This window comes from Pinus tabuliformis, chromosome X, assembly GCF_031772625.1.
Source record: "Pinus tabuliformis cultivar Carrire ecotype Pingquan chromosome X, CPIR1, whole genome shotgun sequence".
NCBI lineage: Eukaryota > Viridiplantae > Streptophyta > Pinopsida > Pinales > Pinaceae > Pinus > Pinus tabuliformis.
The window spans coordinates 1,017,576,073-1,017,598,308 of record NC_142308.1 but is presented as its reverse complement, the minus strand read 5'-3'; the positions used below and the strand labels follow the sequence as shown (position 1 = coordinate 1,017,598,308).

Genomic DNA, 22,236 nt, shown 5'->3' with positions numbered 1-22,236 from the left:
CGATAACAGGGACCTTTTCCTTTTAACTCAAATACGGAATTCACCATAAAGAACCTCACCAATCCCATCATCCACCTCAAATGCTAATAGTGCAATCTTTTGATTGATGGTATCTGAAGTAGAACCCTTCGGGTTCTCTTGGCTTGGCATGATTAGGACATTGATCACTGAGATCTACTAGGATGAACACCCCTTGAGCTGGAAGAGATCGGCCAGAAGCGAGGAGGGTTGGTGAGGTGACAGTTGCCCCCCCTCCTGAGTACAATGGGCCTTGCACATTAGCTTTGGACTCTATTTCTAGAAGTGCAAGATTTTGCTGTAACAGGTCCAGCAGCAGACTTGACTTGGTTCGGGGGAAACCAGGGAATGTCCCACCTATCTCCATCATCATTGTTGTAACTTTTATCTTCCTTTGTACAGAGAACAAAAGGGCTAGTCATGAACATGCCATTGCAGTTTGGGGAGAAATCTGGTCAACTGCAAGATGATTTGTCCTGATATGTGCTGACATTATACTAATTTTGTTGAAAACTGAATTTAATTTTCCCTAGGGCCTATATAATAAACGACATTTACAATGTAAAGATGAGGTACCATATCGGTCATCATCATTCTTTTGGCCTAACAGCAGACTGGAATTGGCTTGGAGGAAACAGGGGCATGCTCCACCCATCTCCATCATCATTGTTGTAAATTTTATCTTCCTTTGTATGGAGAACAAAAGGGCTAGTCAGGAAAATGTCACTAAAGTTTGGGGAGAGATCTAGTTGGCCACAAGATCATTTGGCCAGAGATGTGCCGACATTGTACTAATTTTGCTGAAAACTGACTGTAATTTTTCCTATATAATGAAAAGCATTTACAATGTCAAGTATATAGATATAATAATTAGAAGTTTTCCTGACAGAATGAATACAAACACAAGTCAATCTGTACGTTAAAAGAGAAGGAACATAACTTAAAACTTAAAAGTTCCATGACTACCTTACTTATAAACAAGATAATACACTTCTCTAAAAATAGTAATGTGTTTCCTGGCTCTTGAAAGATGAACTCCAAAATTTCAAAGCGAAAAATAGTTATCATGGAAGTTATTTGCCATAAACATGTACCAGTGTTCACCTAAATACAATAGTTGTTCGCTTTATTCAATTTCATGAAAAGAATCTCTTCTCACTATTAGTGGAAAAGCTGAATTTAAATGCGAATAGAAGGAAGAAACAGAGGAAAATCAAGGGTAAGTACATACCATAATCCAAAGCTTGCCTCAAGATAATACTATGGAATTTCTTTATGTACCCATAATGAGTTTCTCGTCTTGAATATCGAAAAAAAGAATAGTCCAGTTTCTCTTCTTAATACAGCTCTAATAGCCAACTCAGAAAAACTGCCAGGTATGCTCATAAACTTGACTGATAAAATCAAGCTGCAGAGTTGCTCTGACAATGGCCTTCCAAATGAGCATGGACATATTTTTGAGATCGCTTGAACATCAAACAAGTGATAGCCGACAGATAGATATTGAATAAAGACAAGATACAGAACAACTTCCAGAACAAAATCTATCATCGATACACCCTGAGGTTACTACAAACTGAGTTGACTCTAGTGCATTTTCTATATCTATCTGAGAGCAGGAAACATGCACATTTTTCTAGCAACAATGCTTTAACACAACAGTCATAACTCCAGCCTAGTCTCATTGCAGTGTGAATTTGAATAATTGGCCCTTGAAAGAATTCCTGCAAAAGAAATACATACATGTACCCAGTGAATTATTTTCCAAACACAGCAGGCAGACACACATCAACCAGGATTTCTAATTTGTTGTTAAGTTTTTTTCAAAACATCCTATTTTTTTCCAACATTCAGCCTAAGACATGTTTCTCTTTATCACAATTTTAAAGACAGGTTTTAGAATAAAGTACTATGTGTGCAACTCTTTCACATAGGAGACAAAGCTAGCATTAAGCTGTATTACCAATCAGATTCTTCGCTTTATCTATTGATAAACAGATGTATATGTAAAATACCTTATGATAGATGAGTCTTTTACTCTGCAGGAATTGAACTAATCTTATAACGGATGACTTTGTTGGTTGCCACCAGCTTCCTTTTGTGGCATTTCATTTCCAAAAAATTGCCATGTTGTCCCTGTCGTATCTGAACACTGATTGAATCCAAATTTCATAAACCCCCTTAGCCATCTAACTTTGTGAACAAGCTCTTCTAATGCCATAACTGAGGATTCCATATCAATATCCATGCACGAGCTCCTCCTCCCATTTTCTTTTCTCTCTAAATGTAAGAGAAATTGATCAGTTGAAAGGGATCTGTCAGCAGGCAATTCACTCTTTCCAATTAAAGAATCTTCCAGTTTCCTCATGTTAATAGAGCAAAAGTCTTGAATTGTGTCAGGTAAAGGATGTCTCTGTAAAGATGATGAGCTAACACGAATGTTAGATTTAATGCCTATCAAAGATTTTCCATGCTTGTTAGAAGATCTACCAATTGGACAATCCACAGAGAATACGTGATTGTTGTCTCCAGATGGGCACTTGTGCTTCAAGCGACCTTTTCCATGATGAAATGACCTTGCTTTCTCAAGTATTACTCGAGCCCGTTTTTTCTTATATGTTGACAAAGGAAATGTATTTCTTTCTGTTTCAGAAACTGAATCATTCATGATAGACTGATGACAGTTATTTCTAGTAATACCAATATGAGGAGGAGAGACATCCATGTCCAATTTTGTTCCAACCAGATAGCATTCTTGATGTGAAATACCTGGATTGTGAGACAGACTATAAATGCCAACTTCTTTGGGCCCATGCCTGACTATATTGCAATTGCTGTGCAAAGTGTTTCTTGAAATCTGTTCACTGTTTACAGTGACTTCTGGATAACTTTTAGTTCTACCAACTCCTAGATTTACTCCTGCTTCACTTGTGCATTGCTTGCCACCATCAGTTTCACAAAGTAGCTGAACAGAATCACTGAGATTATTGTGAGTGCCAGGAAGCTCATCAAATCTATATGACAAATCATTCCTTTGAATTATATCCAAAAGTTTGTCATCATAATTAGGGTTGCTATGAAGCTTCCTAAGCTCTTCTCCATGCTGAGGCTTTAATTCTGCAAGTCTTTCTGCAGGAGGATCCTGGGCTGTAAAAGAAAGCATAAACAAGAGTTGTTTAACCTGTCCTTTCTCAGGATACAAATTCCAAAATTAAATGCTTTTATGTGGTCATGTGACAAGACAAACAAGTATAACGTTGTGTACTAAATAAGGCGCAGAAAATCATATAAATTGGGTTAGATGTTAAAGGAAATAATTTAAAACAAGTTGATGCTGTAATAGCATCAGACAGTAGACACTCAGCTTCAGACTAAAGGCAATTAGAATTGTGTAAAAAAATGAATTGAATTAATTTCAATAATATAGAAATGAACATCAGTGGCCATCAAATACAATCGCTTCATATCCAGAACTGAGTCTATTTACAGCGTATGTCCACAAAAACCAAGTATTTGTAGGGTCATACGCTGCATTTAATGTCCAGCCCATCTGTTGATAAATAATAATTTCCTGCACATTCATATCATTTTTATACATTAAAGGTTTTTGATAATGTATTGAAAAAATATTATATTGATACAACTACGTAAAACTATTCAATTATCAGATGAACGGGAAGTAATGTTGCGAACATCAGCATCGGGATAAAATCGGCAAGGGTCTGGAAAACCAAAAAATCATAAAAATCAGGAAAATATGGGTAAAAATCGGCAAAATCAAGATATCATCAAAATATCAGTAAAAATTGGCAAACATCAGCTAGGCCAAAAAATCGTGATTTCGAGATAAAATCGGGATGTTATCGAGATGTCCCCAACACTGACGGGAACCAACTAATCTGAAGAAGAGAGACGCATTGTCAAGTGGCTAACCGACAGTGGTCACTCCAACAACCATGTGACGGCTACTGTAATTCATAAAACAATCATAAGAAAAGAAATGAGGTGATGTTAGCCTGTCCCATGGCTCTCCTGGGCTTTGTCAAAGTTCTGGAGACCAGAGAATATAATAACTCACTTTTCGGTAAATGAATTAAATGTTACCCAGGCCTATGTTTTCCCTTCAATATTTTATAGATATTAAAAACTAGCAAAAATAATGGGACATTTTAGAACAATTTTTTGGCAGAATGTTCTGTTTCTGTCATAAATGCATTAATTCCCATTACACTATAACTTTTTCAAGAAATGTTGCTGACTATGTCTTCCCCCTCTGTGTATAGTCGTATCTGTATCTGGTATATATATGGCTGGATATTGCTAGACTATGTGTCCTTTAAAGATACGGTGATATGAGCACAATACCAAATGTGAATCTTCACACATGAAAATAAGAGTGTATGCAAGTATTAGAAGTAATTTCCAAAACTGTACGCATATCTGTACAATAATTGTTATATATATATATATATTGACTTAGTCTATATTGATCATTCAACCTGTATATATAGAATGATCAATATAGACTAAGTCAATTTCAACCTGTATATATATATATATATATATATATATATATAATGTCTCCAATAAAATACAATAAACAGGTTGAGTAATCAATATAGACTGAGTCACCCAAAAGAAACAAGGATAACGTACTAGATAGAAAAGTACAGATATTGTTCTAAACTAAGTCTGATCATATAGCTAGGATATTACAAGGAAACAAGCTGGAAACAACTGAAATATCTATATGATATGGCTGGTAGGGAAATCTCAGTTGTATCTTTTGAAGAGTGAAAAGGGAAAGCAAAAAAGCAAAATAAAAAGGGTAAAATCCTAAAGGTAGAAAATTAAAATATAAAGGGCAAATTACGTGAAATTTATTTAAGGGCAAATTTGACAGTTTAATAGTGGTCTTCCATCATTGTAATCCAAATTCAAGGAGGACCATTGTCATTGTTCTCTCATTTTATTCTTTGCGGGCAAATATCAAATATGGTTTGATTGCTTCATTTCCCAAGGACACTGGGGAGTGTACACACACACATTATAAATTTATGTGCATATTTGTCATATTTATGTACACACACACACACATAGCCCCAAGGGTTAGCTCAATCTTACAACCATTTGCCCCAAGGTGTGTTGTTGACAAGGAGGCCATAGGTCACAAGTTCAAATCTAGTCAGGCCCTTGAAATTACGAACTACCATTGTGTCTAGTAATTGATTCGCCCTCCATATGACTATTCTAGGAAGAGGGGAGGATCCTATGAGGTTTTCCTTTGCATGCACATGTATGGATACACACACACACACATCCCCAAGGGTTACCTCAATTGGTTGAACCATCCACCCAAACCATCTTGTCGCAAAGGTAGCCATATGTCACAAGTTCAAATTCGATCTAATCCCTCGAGGATACCAATGATTGTTTTAGCTAGCAATTCACACATAATCCATCCAAATTTTCCAAGCAAGATGAATGGATCCCTTGCAGATTTCCTTGGATATACATGTGTGTGCATGAATGTAATAGCATAGATCCATCTCAACCCTAGACTTATTAAGAATAGAGAAGGATAAAAATCTCAAACTACTAACCTCAATGCCAAGTTATGGATATTGCAAGAGTGGGGGCTCAAATATGTCTTCCACATATCAAGCACAATAGTGCCTCAAATATGACATCACTACATATCTGGATCTAGATATGCTCAAGATACATGTCAGTGGAACAATAAGACTAGCACATATCCAATGGCTTATCTAAAAAGTATCTTCCAAAAGCCATTAAACATTAACTCATGCAATTGTTAACTTTCGGGCCACTCCAAAATTGTTTACACCATGTTTGGGAGTGCTTGATGCAATTCAAAGTACATGGTGTATGTTCTCCCCTTGGATTGTCCACTATTGATTATTAAATGAGAGAAGGTCCATGACAAATTTTCACATTGGACATAGCTTGCTCGATTGTTGCTTGAACTTAACTGGGTGCTTCCCTGACATTCTTCACTATAGCATCGAAGTTCTCTTGACAACTTGGGGAACATTCTTCATGATGGTCACATGGAGAGGTTCGCTTGCTTAAAAAACACCCTACTTAGGAGGAGCATTGTGCATCTTGGAGGAGGGCAGTAGGCGCTAGATATCATGGCGTAGCTTATAGACCTCAGTTGTGACAATGTTCATGCAAATAGAGTGGACCCAATGGAGCACATGGCTTTGGAGGAGCAAAGGAGTCTTCTCTTTGAAGATTTTTTGCTGGCTTCAAACCATGGCTGCAGTTGCACTGACAAACTCAGTTGGCTCCAACTCAGCTTTCTCAGATCAACGATTGAATTCCTAGGTGCAATTGTTGGTATCCACAATTTATGCTCTCGTTTCACTAATTAAAAGCAATTTGGCTTCCTTATTTCAGCTACCTCGGGCCTAGAACAATTCATCCCTCTAAATGCCACCACAATTTGACCTCTTTCAAGGTAATTCGGCCCTCTAGATACTGTTGCAATTCAGCCTTCCTTTAATGGTAATTCGAACCTTCAAATGACACTGGAATTTGGCTTCCCTTCAAAAGTGATTTTGGCCCACCTCAGGAATGTGCTTTGGACATAGAACCTAGCCCCTTCCTAGTGATGCGAGTTGCTACAAATTTGTCTCTTCAGACTCTTGTAAATTATTTCTATTTGAACCTCCACTCTTCACTAAATTCCAATGGAAAACCTAAAAAGATTCTCCCTCCAGACTAACTAGGGTCGATATTTTACCATCGAAACTAATCACCACCAACTAGGGTGGATAGTTGTTGTTACCCAACACAAGTGGGTGACCCCAGAGGAAATTTTTTTCTCCTAGATTTGTATTTAGCCGACAACCAGCAGTTGGAAATACTGAGAGGGGGTTGAATTAGTTTTTCTTAGCGATTAACACCTTTTAATCTTTTTTAGAGCATTAGTTAATCTTCAATTATTATTATTGTTCTTCTTTAGATGATCATAAACAATAATCAACAGTGGACAACACAATACAACAATGCAGAAAGATTAAATAGATGACACAAATATTTTTAGGTGGAAAACCCCCTCCAGGTCAAAAACCACCAAACACTTCTTTAGTAATTGTCTTCTCCTTGTTAAAAGAAAATTGATTACATCAAGATTTCAGCTACAACATAGGGAGGTGTCAACCCCCTAATTCACATGCTACAACTTGTAGGACGCTTCTAGACCCTAATACCCTGTTCCAACCAGAAGGACACCCTAACGCCCTATAGATCAGGCCACAACCTGATGAGTGCCCCAACACTCTGTTTACTAGCTGTTGTCGGAAAGGATGCTTTGTCGCCCTATTAGTTTATCAACCACAACTGAATTGACATCGCAATCCCCTGTGCAAGCCACAACTTGCCCTAGCACCACCCTGGCACCATGAAGTGTTCTCAGGCCACAACCTGAAGGTGACTCCAATCACCCGAAAGAGTCAGTAGATCACGATTCACAATTTTCACACTAGATACCTCTGTACTCTGAATCAATGTAGGAAAGTTGTAAAGAAGATGTTGTATGTCTGACCAACCTTGGTAGCCACTAACCATTGTACAATCCTATTCAACCTGGTAACTACACAAAGCTGCACATCAACTCACTACATATCATTGTCATTATTCAACTACACATTTGTTGGCTACCATCTGGCTGTGAAAATTCCTAAACCGAAATCCCCACTACAACCACCGATGATATTTATCCTACTTGTTATATTTACATGAACAAGTTATTTGCAGTTTCCTACGACAAATATTGAAATACCTACACTGCAACCTTCACTTAATTAATTTATATGCGGAAACAAGAGACTAAGCAAGAAAGAAAATATAGCACAATAACACCGTTATTTTTGGACAAATGTCCCCGAAAAAATCCAATGCGGGAAAACTAGTGTAGCAGATCTGAGGGTTTATTATTATTAAGCAGTAGCAAATTCTGAGTACATCTCTGAATACCTCAAGGGTTATTTTTAAAATTGGCAACTAGGGCCAAACGCCATGTGGGTCTTCTTATTTATGGAAACTGATATTTTCTTGGATTGCTCTCGTCGAGAGGTGTAGGATTGATCTAAATATCATCCGATTCCGACATGTATTCATGGAGATATGAATTTATTTGTGTTATGTGACAATTCGTCAAGGTCGACCAGCAACCAAATTGCCCCCACTTATTCTCAACGTTTACTATAAATAGAGGTGGTCTTCAAGTCATTTTAAACACACACTCTTGCGATCTCTCTTCGTTTTATTTTGGGTTTTGATGAAGGAGAGATCTAGAGGGAGTGCCCTAAGCTCTAATGCTGCCCTAATAAAGCCCTAATGCTGCCATAATGAAGAAGCCCTAACGTTGCCCTAATGAAGAAGCCCTTACACTGCCCTAACAGTCATGGAAGAAAGACCTCAACGCAGCCATGGAGGAGGCTTCTATAAGTGTAGAAAGGAGAAGTTCTAACGCTGTCTATATGCCCTAAATGCAAAGACCCTAAGATGCTCCTAAACGTTGTCCTAGAGGAGACATAGCTGCAGAGAAAGAAGGGATTTATGCCGCAGTCAATCAGGGTTTAAACGTTGTCATGAGCTAGTGTTCTAACAAGCCCTAAATGCTGTCAAGAGAAGGTTTTCCATACACTGCGTTGTTAAAATTGGCAACTAGGTCCAAACTCCATGTGGGTCACCTTATTTATGGCAGCTGATATTTTTCTTGGATTCCTCTCATCGAGAGGTATAGGATTGATCTAACAATCATCCGATTCCGACATGTATTCATGGATATATGAATTTATTTGTATTCTTGACAATTATCAAGGTCGGCCAGCAAGCAAAACAGTGTTTTACACCCCCAGATTATCCTCAACGTGGCATATAAAAGGAGGAGACCTTGTGGCATAAACCCACTCTTCTCAACAATAATCAAATTCTGGGGTTTCAAGAATTGATGTCGAGATGCATTCAAGAAGAGACAAGGATGGTTGAGCAAGAAATGTCTTCAAGTCAAGGCAACCCCACTGCTTTCTCCTCTCATGCCAAAAGGAGAAATAATTCTGGGTTTAAAGGATATTGCAAAGGAAAGCCTCGATCGAAGGGTGGAAGGAAAGGAAGATGCTTTGTTTGCAATAAATTTGGCCACTATGCGAGGGAGTGTCCAAATAGAAAGGACACATCACATGATGATGATCAAAATCACTCTAGGGGCAACTCCAACAACAATCAAAGGAATGGTAGGTTCAATGGCAAAGGAAAGAGGAATGCGAGAAATCAAGGAAATGGTCAACCCTGCAAGAAAGCAAGGAACTCCAGGTATGAATCAAATGTCAAGGAAGCTCTCTCTAATCTGATAGAGAAGGAGACAAACTTGGAGATTATTCTTGGAGACAACTCCACCTATCCTGTAAAGGGTGTACGGAATGTTACTCGTCAATTAAATCAGGGTAACATGATCCATCTGCAACAAGTCTTATATGTACCTGATCTCAAGAAGAACCTGGTGTCCATTTTGGCAATCGAAGACAAAGGCTACAAGGTGGCATTCATCGATGGCAAGGTACGTGTTTGGAAAAAGAATTTTAAAGATGCTTTTACTCTTGGGTTCCGAGTTGACTCCTTATATAAAGTTGGAGGAAGTTCGTTGGGAGTCATGTCTTACAACACATCTCTACAGTCTGATCTACAGCACCGAAGGTTTGCCCACCTTCATTATAAGGCTCTACCCGATGTGAGACAGATGGTGACAAGGATGCCCGAGTTCAAAGTAGAGCATGAAGGTGTATGTCTGGGATGTGACGAAGGAAGGCTTAAAAGGGGACCATTCCCCTAAAGCCATATCAAGTCTATAGATATATTGCAGTCGGTCCACTCCGACATATCTGGTATGATGCCCGTCAACTATTTGGGAGGTGTTGTGGCCACAACCACCACCCTATTAAAACATGCTCTATTGGCAAATTTGAATGCGTCCCCTAGACGTTTGACCTTTCGTTTCTAACTGGAGTTGTTACAGGGAATTATGTCTTCTAAGCTGAATGATCACGCCCTCTTTATAAATCTTTGTGGAATGACTTGTTTATAACCCAGTCTAGCCCTTCATTCATGTTCTTTCATCGGGACTTTTCTCAATCCTCATAAACATTCATGGTACTCTATGCCCGCACATATAACCAACCCCCACTCTTTACTATGGGTGTATATGGACTCAACCCTCAAAACCTTCTATCATGTCCTTATTTCTATATCAATGCTTTGATAATAGAAATACTATACAAATATGCATAACTTACCCTTTCCGCACTTCCTCGGTCTTTACACATCTCTCGATGCATGCCTTCATCGCTTATCGCAATCGCATTGGCAAAGGCTAAAGGTCCATCTCCCATGAATAACTGCGATGCGATCAAATCTCTGATCGCATCACATCTCGCAATCGGCGCTCTCAACCAGTATATAGGCCCAAGCTTCAAACATTTCGCGATATGGCGGACCCGCCGGGATCATTAACCGCAACATATATATTTTCAGGTCTGGCCTATCGCATATTGCAATCGGCGAAACCCAAGGTTTGTACATAAGGCACTCTGCGACATTGGCGGACCCGCCGAAATTATTAACCATAACGCATATACTTTTCGGGTCTGGCCTATCGCATATCGCAATCGGCGGAACCCAAGGTTTATACGTAAGGCGCAATGCGATATGGTAGACCCGCCGGGACTATTAAGCACAACATATATATTTTTCGGGTCTGCTTCCCCCAATCGCAAATCGCAATCGGCAGTCGACGACAGTAAAGCAACATGTGATATGCGAAGGGGCGATGAGCGGACCCAATGATAACTATAGACCCGGGTGCATAGTATTTGAAGTCCGGCCTTATGGTTCGGCTGCGGGTTTTCCCGTGTATTCCCATGTGTCCCGATATAGTGTTGTGGTCCAGGTTTTTAAAGGAAAATCTGATAAAATGAATGGTCCAGGTTCAGCGGCTTAGTAATTACGGTTGCTCTGCATTGTGAGATTAAATGGAAATTGTGACTGAAGGCAAAGTTTGTTTGTGGGCATGTCTGTCATATTTCTCATAATCATAGCTAATATGAACTATTTCTGCAGGTGAGGACCAAGAGAAGAAAGGCGAGTTCGAGTGGACCCGATAATGGATAAATGTGATTTATATCAAGACGACACCTCTGCACCACCGATGTCGATATTGCAAAGACATACTCTACAAGAAAGGGATACGAACCGCCATAGTGCATAATGGAGGCACGCTCTATGTTTAGTGGAAGCACTCATGACAGCGCTGATCCATCAAGATGTTATTACCTCCAGATACACCTTAAATCATGCCAGATGTGGGATGATGAGCGCAGTGTCTTTAGTTTCCTTCAGGAAATAATAGGGAATAACATCCACTCCATACAAGTGCAAAGAGATGACACGCAGTCATGCTCTTTTAATCGACATCCTTTCATTTCCCCCAAAAAATAAAAACGCCCCAGCAAATGTAGCCTCAATGTGTCAGCAATTGACGGACCGTTCTACATCCGTATATTTTAATTTGTATATTGAATAAGCCAAGATGGAGGGTCAGGGGGATACAGAGGGTCAATTTCTTCCTACATAACTATTACCCCCGAAGATGGAGGGAGGACCTTTTTTTGGGCAGAACAACTTTTGATTTATTGTGCTAATAAAGAAGACTGTTTGGTTGAGAAAGAGCCTTTTTCAGATTTATTTTCCTTTTCTTTCATGTGTTTAGAATCAGGGTGTTGTCGCTGATAAAAATATAAATATGTTTTGTTTTTGTGCATATTGATAACAGACAGTTTGTGACTAGTCTTGGTTATTCAAATATAATTTGGTACCATCGTTAATTCATGAGCGGTCACTGATTCGAAACCTTGTTAAACACCAGTTGCAAGTTTTATCTATATGGAAAGGAATGTGTATTCTTGTATGAGTGATTAGATTGCAATTAAGATTTAATACAGCCTTGTTCATCTGCGAACCAGGAATTGATTCATTTGGACTTGGAATCTATATATGATGTTTAATCTCTTTTGTTATGCTCCTGCAGGATAGATTAGAATAGTTAGGATTAGCATAAGTAGTTAGAATTAGTGTAGATAGGATTTGATTCATATAGGTTAGCTATTCCTTTTGTTGATTAAATTGAAGTCTTCCTCCAAGAAGCAATCTTTCAACACCCATAACAGTTTACGAGATCCTTTAAATTGGAACTAGCCACTCCAAATGAAAGCAGATCTAATTGGGGTTTGCGATCGGGTTAGTTCCCCTTGTTGGCATAGCGAACATTTGCTGCGTCAACAAATTGGCGCTAGAAGGAGGGTCTAAACCGCCATCCATAGCTTTTTATGATTTCATCTATAAATGTCGCGCATGGATTTGAAAAGATTAATGCATGGATCGTAAAGGTCGAAAAGATCCTTCCTCCCATTTGGAAAAGCCTCATTTCGAAGAAACAGAGATCCCTCTAAGTCCCGTGTTTGGGTCACCCAAAGAAGAGAGATTGTGGGAGTATCCTGTCACTTAGGAACAACCAGTCAGAGTACTTACTCGGGCTTATGCTCGTTCCCTCTCTCAGCTCCCCATCTTTCACTCTTTACCTCCGACAACTAAAAGAAAGCCAAGGATCTGTCCCATAAACGAAGAGACATCTGCAGCCCCTCCTCTTAAAGATATTGTGCTAGAGTCTTTGCAAAGTATCGACACTCCTTGGGAAGAAATTCCTGAGGATCCACTCTCTGAAGGTAATCCCTGGCCAGATTTGGGAAATCCTAATAAAGAATGCCTCGAAGAAACCTTCAACTAGAACCTCCCTATCCATAATATGGCTAACGTTCCTCCTCCAGGTGGGAATCAACTTCTACCGCCTCCTCCGGGTGGGAATCAACCCCCACCTCCTCCGGGAGCACTCCCTCCCTGGCTCACTCATGATGCCGTAGCAGTACCTACGCAGCAGTATGCCTTACCCAAGAATGCAGAAAGAGTATTGCCTAAATTCGACCCTCAGCGGGGAGACACTGTTGATAACCATATTCACTCTTTCTTCCTAGTCGTGCGCATGTTCGGGGTAGCCGATGAAGATGTAGTATGTCGCTTATTCCCTTTTACTCTGATTGGTGCAGCCTCCACATGGTACTTTAGCTTGAGAATAGGATCGATCACCTCATGGGGTGCCTTTCAAGAGGCCTTTTTAGACAAGTTTGGCGGTGACAAAACACTTGTGGCCTTAGTTTTAGAACTATCCCGTTTGAAAATGGAAACCGAAGAAAACATCAAGGATTTTAACATTCGGTTCAACACTTTGTTCAACAGAATCCTGGCTAATGCTAGACCTACTGAGGAGGTGCTCATGGAATTCTACATCACTGCGCTCCCTGTCCCTACTGCGATGTGGGTCAAGAGGAGTAACGTACAAACCTTACAAAGTGCTATCGATGAAGCAGTAAAAGTCGAGAATGAAATGATCAGTCTCACAGCATGTCATCATACAATCGAAGAAAAGAAAGCCTCTCAGTCATCCAAGAAGAATAATGGGAGTGATAACAAAGTGGCTAAGATCAAAGAAAAAGATACCACAGATGTGGAAGGTTTGCATCGGATCATTAAGAAATTGACGAACATAGCCATCGATATGAAAAGGAATTCTGGAGAGAGTACAAATTGGAATGGAGGAGATTATAACAACAGAAAATCCTTCAAAGTTCAAACCTTTCTATCATAAGAAGATAAAAGGTGATCATGGCCAGAACGAATGCAACTGGACAGAACGAATGTGAAAGTAATTGGAGAATTGAAAGATGTATTGATTCGGATGGCTGCCAAACCACTGTACACACAAGTCATTGACATAATGGTAGTCGACATACTCGAGGCATATGGAATGCTTCTTAGTAGGGACTGGTCAACAAATTTGAATGGATATTTCTCAACTGATTGGTCCCATCTCTTGTTGCCTCAGAAGGGAAAACATGATATGCTGAGAGTTGATCGAGAAAGATACATGAAGTATGTGGTGACAGAACTAAACGGTCCCAATGAACCTGTAATGTTTACCAACTCTATCCTTGGGCATTATAGTTTTGACGTTTGTGCCATCGAAACCTGTTTTGGAGAATTCCATGTAGAGACAATTGAAGAAACTGTGACAAACACACAGTTGGAAGCTCTCCCCCATAGTCCAACTAATGAGCCACCCTGTAATATAGTAGATGATAGAACCAATTTTGTAGGAAGCAGTTCATTTAATGTAACATTAGATTCTATTTTCTGGACACTCTACATTGATGGCTCCAACTGCCTTGAAGGTGTAGGTGTTGGGAGCATTCTCATTGACCCACAAGGGAACCAACATCTGATGGCCAGCCGATTGGAGTTCACGTGCACCAACAACACAGCAGAATGCGAAGGCTTGCTGCAGGGCCTGAAAAAAGCCATTGATATGAAGGTAAAAAGTCTTAAAAGTTTTTGGTGACTCACAGATAATTCTGGACCAGGTAAGGAAAAGGATACATTGCAATTCGCCACACTTGGTAAGATACCAACATGAGGTATGGAGCTTAATTGTCAATTTTGATTCTTTTAATATCACGTACATACCTCGAGGGAAAAACCAAGATGTCGATCTGATGGCTGGTATGGCTGCGAAACTTTTGCCTGATCTTAGACTAAACAAGAATAAATGCTACGTTGAATTGATTTTCAGACCATCCGTGCCAGATAACATCTCGAATTGGCAGGGGTTTGAAGGTGATGAGCGAATCTTTGAATTCCTGCATGGTGAAAAAACATTCAAAAACGCAGTCATTGATGAAAAAGAGCATGACAAGCTTATGAATGGGAGTGAAGATGAGGAAAAGGAGCAGCTCAATATAATTCCCAAGTCAGTTGTCAAGATGGAGCACCAATATGACCTGCATGATAAATTTAAGAAGCCGACTAACTGCAAAACGCATAGCTCATCCATGAAGTATGAATCGGTCAACCTTGGAACCGAAGAAGACCCGGAAATTGTTAATTTGGGCTTGGGATGCTCTCCACGAGAAAAGGCTGCATTTGTTAAGCTGTTTAAAGAGTACAAGGACATCTTTGCATGGACATATGGCGACTTAAAAACCTTTGATACCAGCGTTATACAACATGTGATTTCGTTGGAGAAGGATGTTAGGCCATACCAACAAAAGCTTCGCAAGATGCATCCAAGCCTGGAACCATTGGTGAAGAAAGAATTAAACAAAACGTTGGACGCCAAAATCATTTTTCCTGTCAGGCACACCCATTAGGTAGCCAATCTCGTGCTAGTAAGAAAGAAAAATGGAGACATTAGGTTATGTATCGATTTCAGAAACCTGAATAAAGCATTGCAGAAAGATAACTATCCTGTCCCTTCTATGGAACACATTCTTCATTGCGTTTCCGGGTCTGAAATGTTGTACCTAGTGGATGGCTTTTCGGGATATAATCAAGTGTTGGTATCGAATGGAGAACAGCTTAAATGGGGCACTTACGCATACCGTAAAATGCCGTTTGGACTTATTAATGCGGGCGCCACATTTCAGAGAGCTATGGGCATAGCTTTCCGAGGATTGATTAACAGATCAGTAGTAGTGTACATGGAAGACATTACTGTGTATTCGTATCGCAAAAGGGATCATATTTATCACCTGAAGCAGATTTTCGAAAGATGCCAAAGATACAAAATATTGTTGAATCCCAAAAAGAGCGTCTTCGAAATTACAGAAGGGAAACTACTGGGTCATATCCTCTCTAAAGAAGGGATTGTCATTGATCCTGAAAGAATAGAGACCATCATGAGAATACAACCCCCTGCAAATAAAAGGGCAATGCAATCTTTCTTCGGGAAAATTAATTTCGTTAGGAAATTTGTTTCAAGTTTCGTAGAAATAGTGCGTCCCATGCAGCTAATGATGAAGAAAGACGTTGCGTATAGGTGGAGCGATGAAGCTAAGAAATCGTTTTAGCGAATTAAGGAGGCCATCGCAGAAGCTCCTGCATTGGTCAGTGCCAATTTCGACAAGGAATTCTTCTTGTACACTTTCGCTTTTGATGTTTCATATGCCGCAATCCTCACCCAAAAAAATGATGATGGCAACAAAGTCCCTATTTCTTATATGAGCTCTAATCTTCAGGGAGCAGAACTGAACTACCCAGACGTGGAGAAACAAGGTTTTGTGGTTTTTAAAGCCATAAAACATTTCCGCCATTATTTATTAAAGGCCAAGACTAAAGTAATTGTTCCCCACCCAGTTGTAAGAGCCCTCTTCGTATAGAAAGAAATGGGTGAACGGAGAGGGAATTGGATAACCGCCCTTCAAGAATACGACCTCGAGATTAAGCCGGCAAAGATAGTTCCAGGGCAGGGATTGTGTGACCTCGCGGCAAAAGCCTTGGCATATAAAGAAGGAGCGTCCGAAGAACCAGAAGCGCAGAGCATACAGAATGCACAAGCAGAATTCAGGGGGGAGGCCCTATGGATTAATGAGACACTGATGTGTGAACATGAAACGTCAGAAGTCCCTTTGGACCCTAAGTCGTGGTATTATGACATACGCTTTTATTTAACATGGGGATCATGTCCTAAGCACAAGGATGCATCACAAGGAGAGCGCTCAGATTAAAATCTAATCAGTATCACTTGGCCAATGACACATTATACAGGAAAAACTATGATGGAGTTTGGCTGAGGTGCTTGGAAAAGGATGATGCTGCTCATGTCTTGAAAGAAATGCATGACGGCCCAGCAGGTGGTCACTATGGAGGAGAGACCACTGCTCACAGCATATTAAGAGTTGGATATTATTGGCCCACACTGTTCGGAGACTCGCATGCCTACGCTCGGAAATGCAAGGTATGTCAAACTACCGCAAGACGACAAAGAAAGCTAGTAGTTCCCCTCAAGCCCGTTATGATCTATCACCCGTTCTAGCAATGGGACCTAGATGTCATAGGTAAGATCACTCCGAATTCTTCATAGCAGCATAAGTATATACTCACGACAACCGACTACTTCACCAGATGGACCGAAGCCATCCCGCTTCGGAAGGTTAACAAAGACGAGGTAATATCTTTTATTGAGAAATTTATTATCAACAGGTTTGGCATCCCTGACGCACTCATATTTGATAATGCTTCTTACTTTTCATCACTAAAATTGACTGAATTTGCTATCGATAAATCAATTCGCATAAGGTATGCATCAAACTATTACCCCCACGGAAATGGAGTTGCAGAGTCCTCAAACAAAAACCTCATCCACATAATCCGTAAATCTATCACTGACAACCAGAGGAATTGGCACAATGCTCTAACAAACGCCCTTTGGGCTGATAGGGTCACCCCAAAAGTAGCATTAGGAAACTCCCCATACTTCCTCGTCTATGGACAGGAAGCCATCTTGCCTCCTAACGTTACCCTTCCCTCTTTACAGCTCTCCCAAGCTTCGAGAGGGACCCCTTCAGCGTTACTTCAAACAAGGATCAACCAACTGGTGAGGTTGGAGGAATTGAGAGATAAAGCCAGAAATAAAATTAGAAATCACCAAATGATTGTAAAGAGATGGTTTGACCGTCATCTGGCAGGAGATAAAGATTACCAAGTAGGAGAGCTAGTCTTGAAATAGGACAACCTGAGAGAGCCAAAAGGTAAGCACACGAAATTCCAACACTTATGGCTGGGCCCATTCCAAGTTGAAGAAAAAATCGGTCAGGGAACTTACAGATTGAAAACTTTACATGGAGAAACTGAAAAACTCCCTGTTAATGGCCAACATCTTAAGAGATATTTCCAGTAGCCACCACATGGTGGTTACCTCCTAAGTAGATTAGGATTCATTTTATTTTACTGTTAGCTTAGTTACATTTTCGTCATGTCCTTCCCTGTTTTACGCAACGTTTATTTTCCTTTTGAATTTCAGTCCTTTTCAACCAATTGATTTTGGTCCTTCAGTCTTGTTTTCACCTTTATAACTCTCTTCAGATTTCCCTCATTCCCCACCTTCAGCGTTTTGCCTCCCTCAGTAACCTACTAGTGAGTCTACCAATCCTAAATTCATCGTCACCTTGCAAATCAAGCAAACATTCAATGAGCCTATGAGAATTGGAAAATCAGCAGTGAAATTCAAATCAAAGCCACTCATTAGCATCTGTTGGGAACTAGGTAGGATCTGTTGATTACCTGGATACCCGGAGCATGTAGGGGCATCTTTATAAAACGAAAAATATGTAACCAAAGTTGGACTGGCATGGCAAAACGTTGCATTTTTAAAATCCCATCCAGACCTAGCCTATACTTTTCTATGAGGTTTGCAGTTTTTCTCCATTGGTTCTGTCCACCACACTAAAATTTCCAATATCTGTCATCTACAAGTAAACCTCCTCTCATGGACTAAGCTCACTGTCGTATATCCTGTGGCAAATTTAATTGTGCTCTAGTCCTTGTGCCTGAAATTGGAAGGACTTATGTAAAAGAAAATGAAATGTTGAGTCCTTGTGCCAATCTGGAAGGACAGGTTGTTTGGGAAGCCGGTTGGAGTAGGGACTGTTGCTGGGCTCAGAGTACTGGTTGACACAGCAAGCCCAACCTTGCTTAAGCGGTTTAAAAATATGGCATGATCCATGATTGTGCCCCATTCGATCATACGAAAGTATAGCACTAAAAAAAAAAAAAAATTCTTACATAAAGTGCAGATAAACATATCTACATCAAGTTTGATGAGCGATAAAGAGCTGAGGTACACACCTAAACAGGTATTGACAGACTGGTGATGGCCCCGAAAGGATTTTGAAAGTAGAAAACAGGTAAAGGAAGGTCAATAAATCACATAATACTACCATTGGAGAATGCCTATCAAAACCCTATCAGTAAGTAGAAGCTATTTCTCTTTATCTCGCCTGAAGCGATTAATACTAAAGTGGAACCCATGCCTGTCCATCTATACAGTTTGCATTTCAAGTTTATCTTAACACCCTAATGTTCTATTGATCCAAGGTTTATTTGGTAACAGAGATAACTAGTTCCCCCAGTGGTTCACCATTTGTTGTGGCCACAACCACCACCCTACTAAAACCTGCTCTATTGGAAAATTTGAATGGGTCCCCTGGACGTTTGACCTTTCGTTTCTAACTGGAGTTGTTACAGGAAATTATGTCTTCTAAGCTGAATGATCACGCCCCCTTTATAAATTTCTGCGGAATGACTTGTTTATAACCCAGTCTAGCCCTTCATTCATGTTCTTTCATCGGGACTTTTCTCAATCCTCATAAACATTCATGGTACTCTATGCCCACACATATAACCAACCCCCACTCTTTACTATGGGTGTATATGGACTCAACCCTCAAAATTTTCTATCGTGTCCTTATTTCTATATCAATGCTTTGATAATAGAAATACTATACAAATATGCATAACTTACCCTTTTCGCACTTCCTCGGTCTTTACACATCTCTCGATGCATGCCTTCATCGCTTATCGCAATCGCATTGGCAAAGGCTAAAGGTCCATCTCCCATGAATAACTGCGATGCGATCAAGTCTCCGATCGCATCACATCTAGCAATCGGCGCTCTCAACCAGTATATAGGCCCAAGCTTCAAACATTTCGCAGTATGGCGGACCCACCGGGATCATTAACCGTACCATATATATTTTCGGGTCGGCCTATCGCATATCGCAATTGGCAAAACCCAAGGTTTGTACATAAGGCGCTCTGCGACATTGGCGGACCCACCGGAATTATTTACCATAACGCATATACTTTTCGGGTTCAGCCTATTGCATATCACAATCGATGGAACCCAAGGTTTATATGTAACGCGCGACGCAATATGGCGGACCCGCCGGGAGTATTAAGCACAACATATATATTTTTCGGGTTCGCTTCCCCCAATCACAAATCGCAATCGACAGCCAGCGATAGTAAAGCAACATGCGATATGCAAAGGGGCAATGAGCAGACCCAACAATAACTATAGACCCAGGTGCATAGTCTTTGAAGTTCGACCTTATGGTTCGGTTACGGGTTTTCCCGTGTATTCCCATGTGTCCCAATATAGTGTTGTGGTCTGGGTTTTTAAAGGAAAATTTGATAAAATGAATGGTCCAGTTTCAACGGCTTAGTAATTACTGTTGCTCTGCATTGTGAGATTAAATGGAAACTGCAACTAAAGGCAAAGTTTGTTTGTGGGCATGTCTGTCATATTTCTCATAATCATAGCTAATATGAACTATTTCTGTAGGTGAGGACCAAGAGAAGAAAGGTGAGTTCGAGTGGACCCAATAACTAATAAATGTGATTTATATCAAGACAACACCTCTACTCCGCCGATGTCGATATTGCAAAGACATACTCTGCAAGAAAGGGATACGAACCGCCATAGTGCATAATGGAGGCACACTCTATGTTCAGTGGAAGCACTTATGACAACACTGATCCATCAAGATGTTATTACCTCCAGATACACCTTAAATCATTTTAGATATGGGACGATGAGCACAGTGTCTTCAGTTTCCTTCAGGAAATAATAGGGAATAACGTCCACTCCATACCTGCAAAGAGATAACACATAGTCACGCTCTTTTAATCGACATCCTTTCATTTCCCCCAGAAAATAAAAATGCCCCAGCGAATGTAGCCTCAATGTGTCGGCAGTTTGATGGACCATTCTACATCCGTATATTTTAATTTGTATATTGAATAAGCCAAGAAGATGGAGGGTCAAGGGGAAATAGAGGGTCAGTTTCTTCCTGCATAAGTATTACCCCCGGAGATGGAGGGAGGACTTTTTTTTGGGCAGAAGAGCTTTTGATTTATTGTGCTAATAAAGAACATTGTTTGGTCGAGAAAGAGCCTTTTTCAGATTTATTTTCCTTTTCTTTCATGTGTTTAGAATCAGGGTGTTGTCGCTGGCATAAATATAAATATGTTTTGTTTTTGTGCATATTGATAACAGACAGTTCGTGACTAGTCTTGGTTATTCAAATATAATTTGTTACCATGGTTAATTCATGAGTGGTTGCTGATTCGAAACCTTGTTAAACATCAGTTGCAAGTTTTATTTGTATGGAAAGGAATGTGTATTCCTGTATGAGTGATTAGATTGCAATTAAGATTTAATACAGCCTTGTTCATCTGTGAACCAGTAATTGATTCATTTGGACTTGGAATCTATATATGATGTTTAATCTCTTTTGTTATGCTCCTGCAGGATAGATTAGAATAGTTAGGATTAGCATAAGTAGTTAGAATTAGTGTAGATAGGATTTGATACATATAGGTTAGTTGTTCCTTTTGTTGATTTAATTGAAATCTTCCTCCAAGAAGCAATCTTTCAACACCTATAACAGTTTACAGGACCCTTTAAAACCCATTGGAACTAACCACTCCAAACGAAAGCGGATCTAATTGGGGTTTGCGATCGGGTTAGTTCCCCTTGTTGGCATAGCGAACATTCGCCACGTCAACAGGAGGATATCTATATTATCTCACTTTTACAGAAGATTATTCTCGCAAGACTTGGATATACTTCTTGAAAAAGAAGGATGAAGTGTTCACCTGGTTCTGTTACTTCAAAGCCTTGATCGAAAATCAAACCGAGAAGAGGATCAAGATACTAAACTCTGATAATGGGACAGAGTATGAATCCAATGAGTTCCATGACTTTTGCAAAGAAGCTGGCATTAAGAGGGAGACCACAATACCATACACTCCTGAGCAGATTGGTGTGGCTGAGAGGAAGAACTATACGATTATGGAAGTTGTTCGTGCCATGCTCCATGATCAAAGGCTTCTGAAGTTTCTATGGGTCGAAGCTGCGAACACCGTCGTATATGTTCAAAACTGATGCCCTCATCAAGCATTGGATTCCAAGACTCCCGAAGAAATGTTCAGTGGTAAGAAACCTGATGTCTCTCATTTTAGAATTTTTGGAAGTTCCATATATTTTCATATGCCGAAAGAGAAAAGAAGCAAATTGGGTGCATCTGGGAAGAATGGAATCTTTGTGGGCTATAGCGAAAATTCTAAGGGCGATAGAATCTATGTGGCTGGTCAAAGGGAAGTCGAGATAAGTCATGATGTCACCTTTGACGAAGATATGGCTCTTAGAAGGGTTGACAATCTTCCTATTCAAAGGAAAGATAA

The 22,236-nt window shown here is 40.0% G+C and overlaps 1 protein-coding gene across 4 annotated transcripts in view; it reads right to left on the bottom strand.

Annotated features, from left to right (window-relative positions):
• Positions 1–22,236, bottom strand: part of LOC149143195 (uncharacterized) — a 427,005-nt gene that overhangs the window by 52,225 nt on the left and 352,544 nt on the right. For 3 of the 4 annotated variants that reach the window (XM_089448072.1, XM_089448073.1, XM_089448075.1), the window contains 2 exons: positions 2,034–3,165; positions 1,250–1,742 (listed from right to left, as the gene is read on the bottom strand). In XM_089448072.1, coding sequence (XP_089304198.1) covers positions 2,078–3,165 — 1,088 coding nt within the window. In that variant the 3' untranslated portion in view covers positions 1,250–1,742; positions 2,034–2,077. The remainder of the gene's footprint in view (positions 1–1,249; positions 1,743–2,033; positions 3,166–22,236) is intronic. The other variant, XM_089448074.1, reaches the window with a different exon arrangement.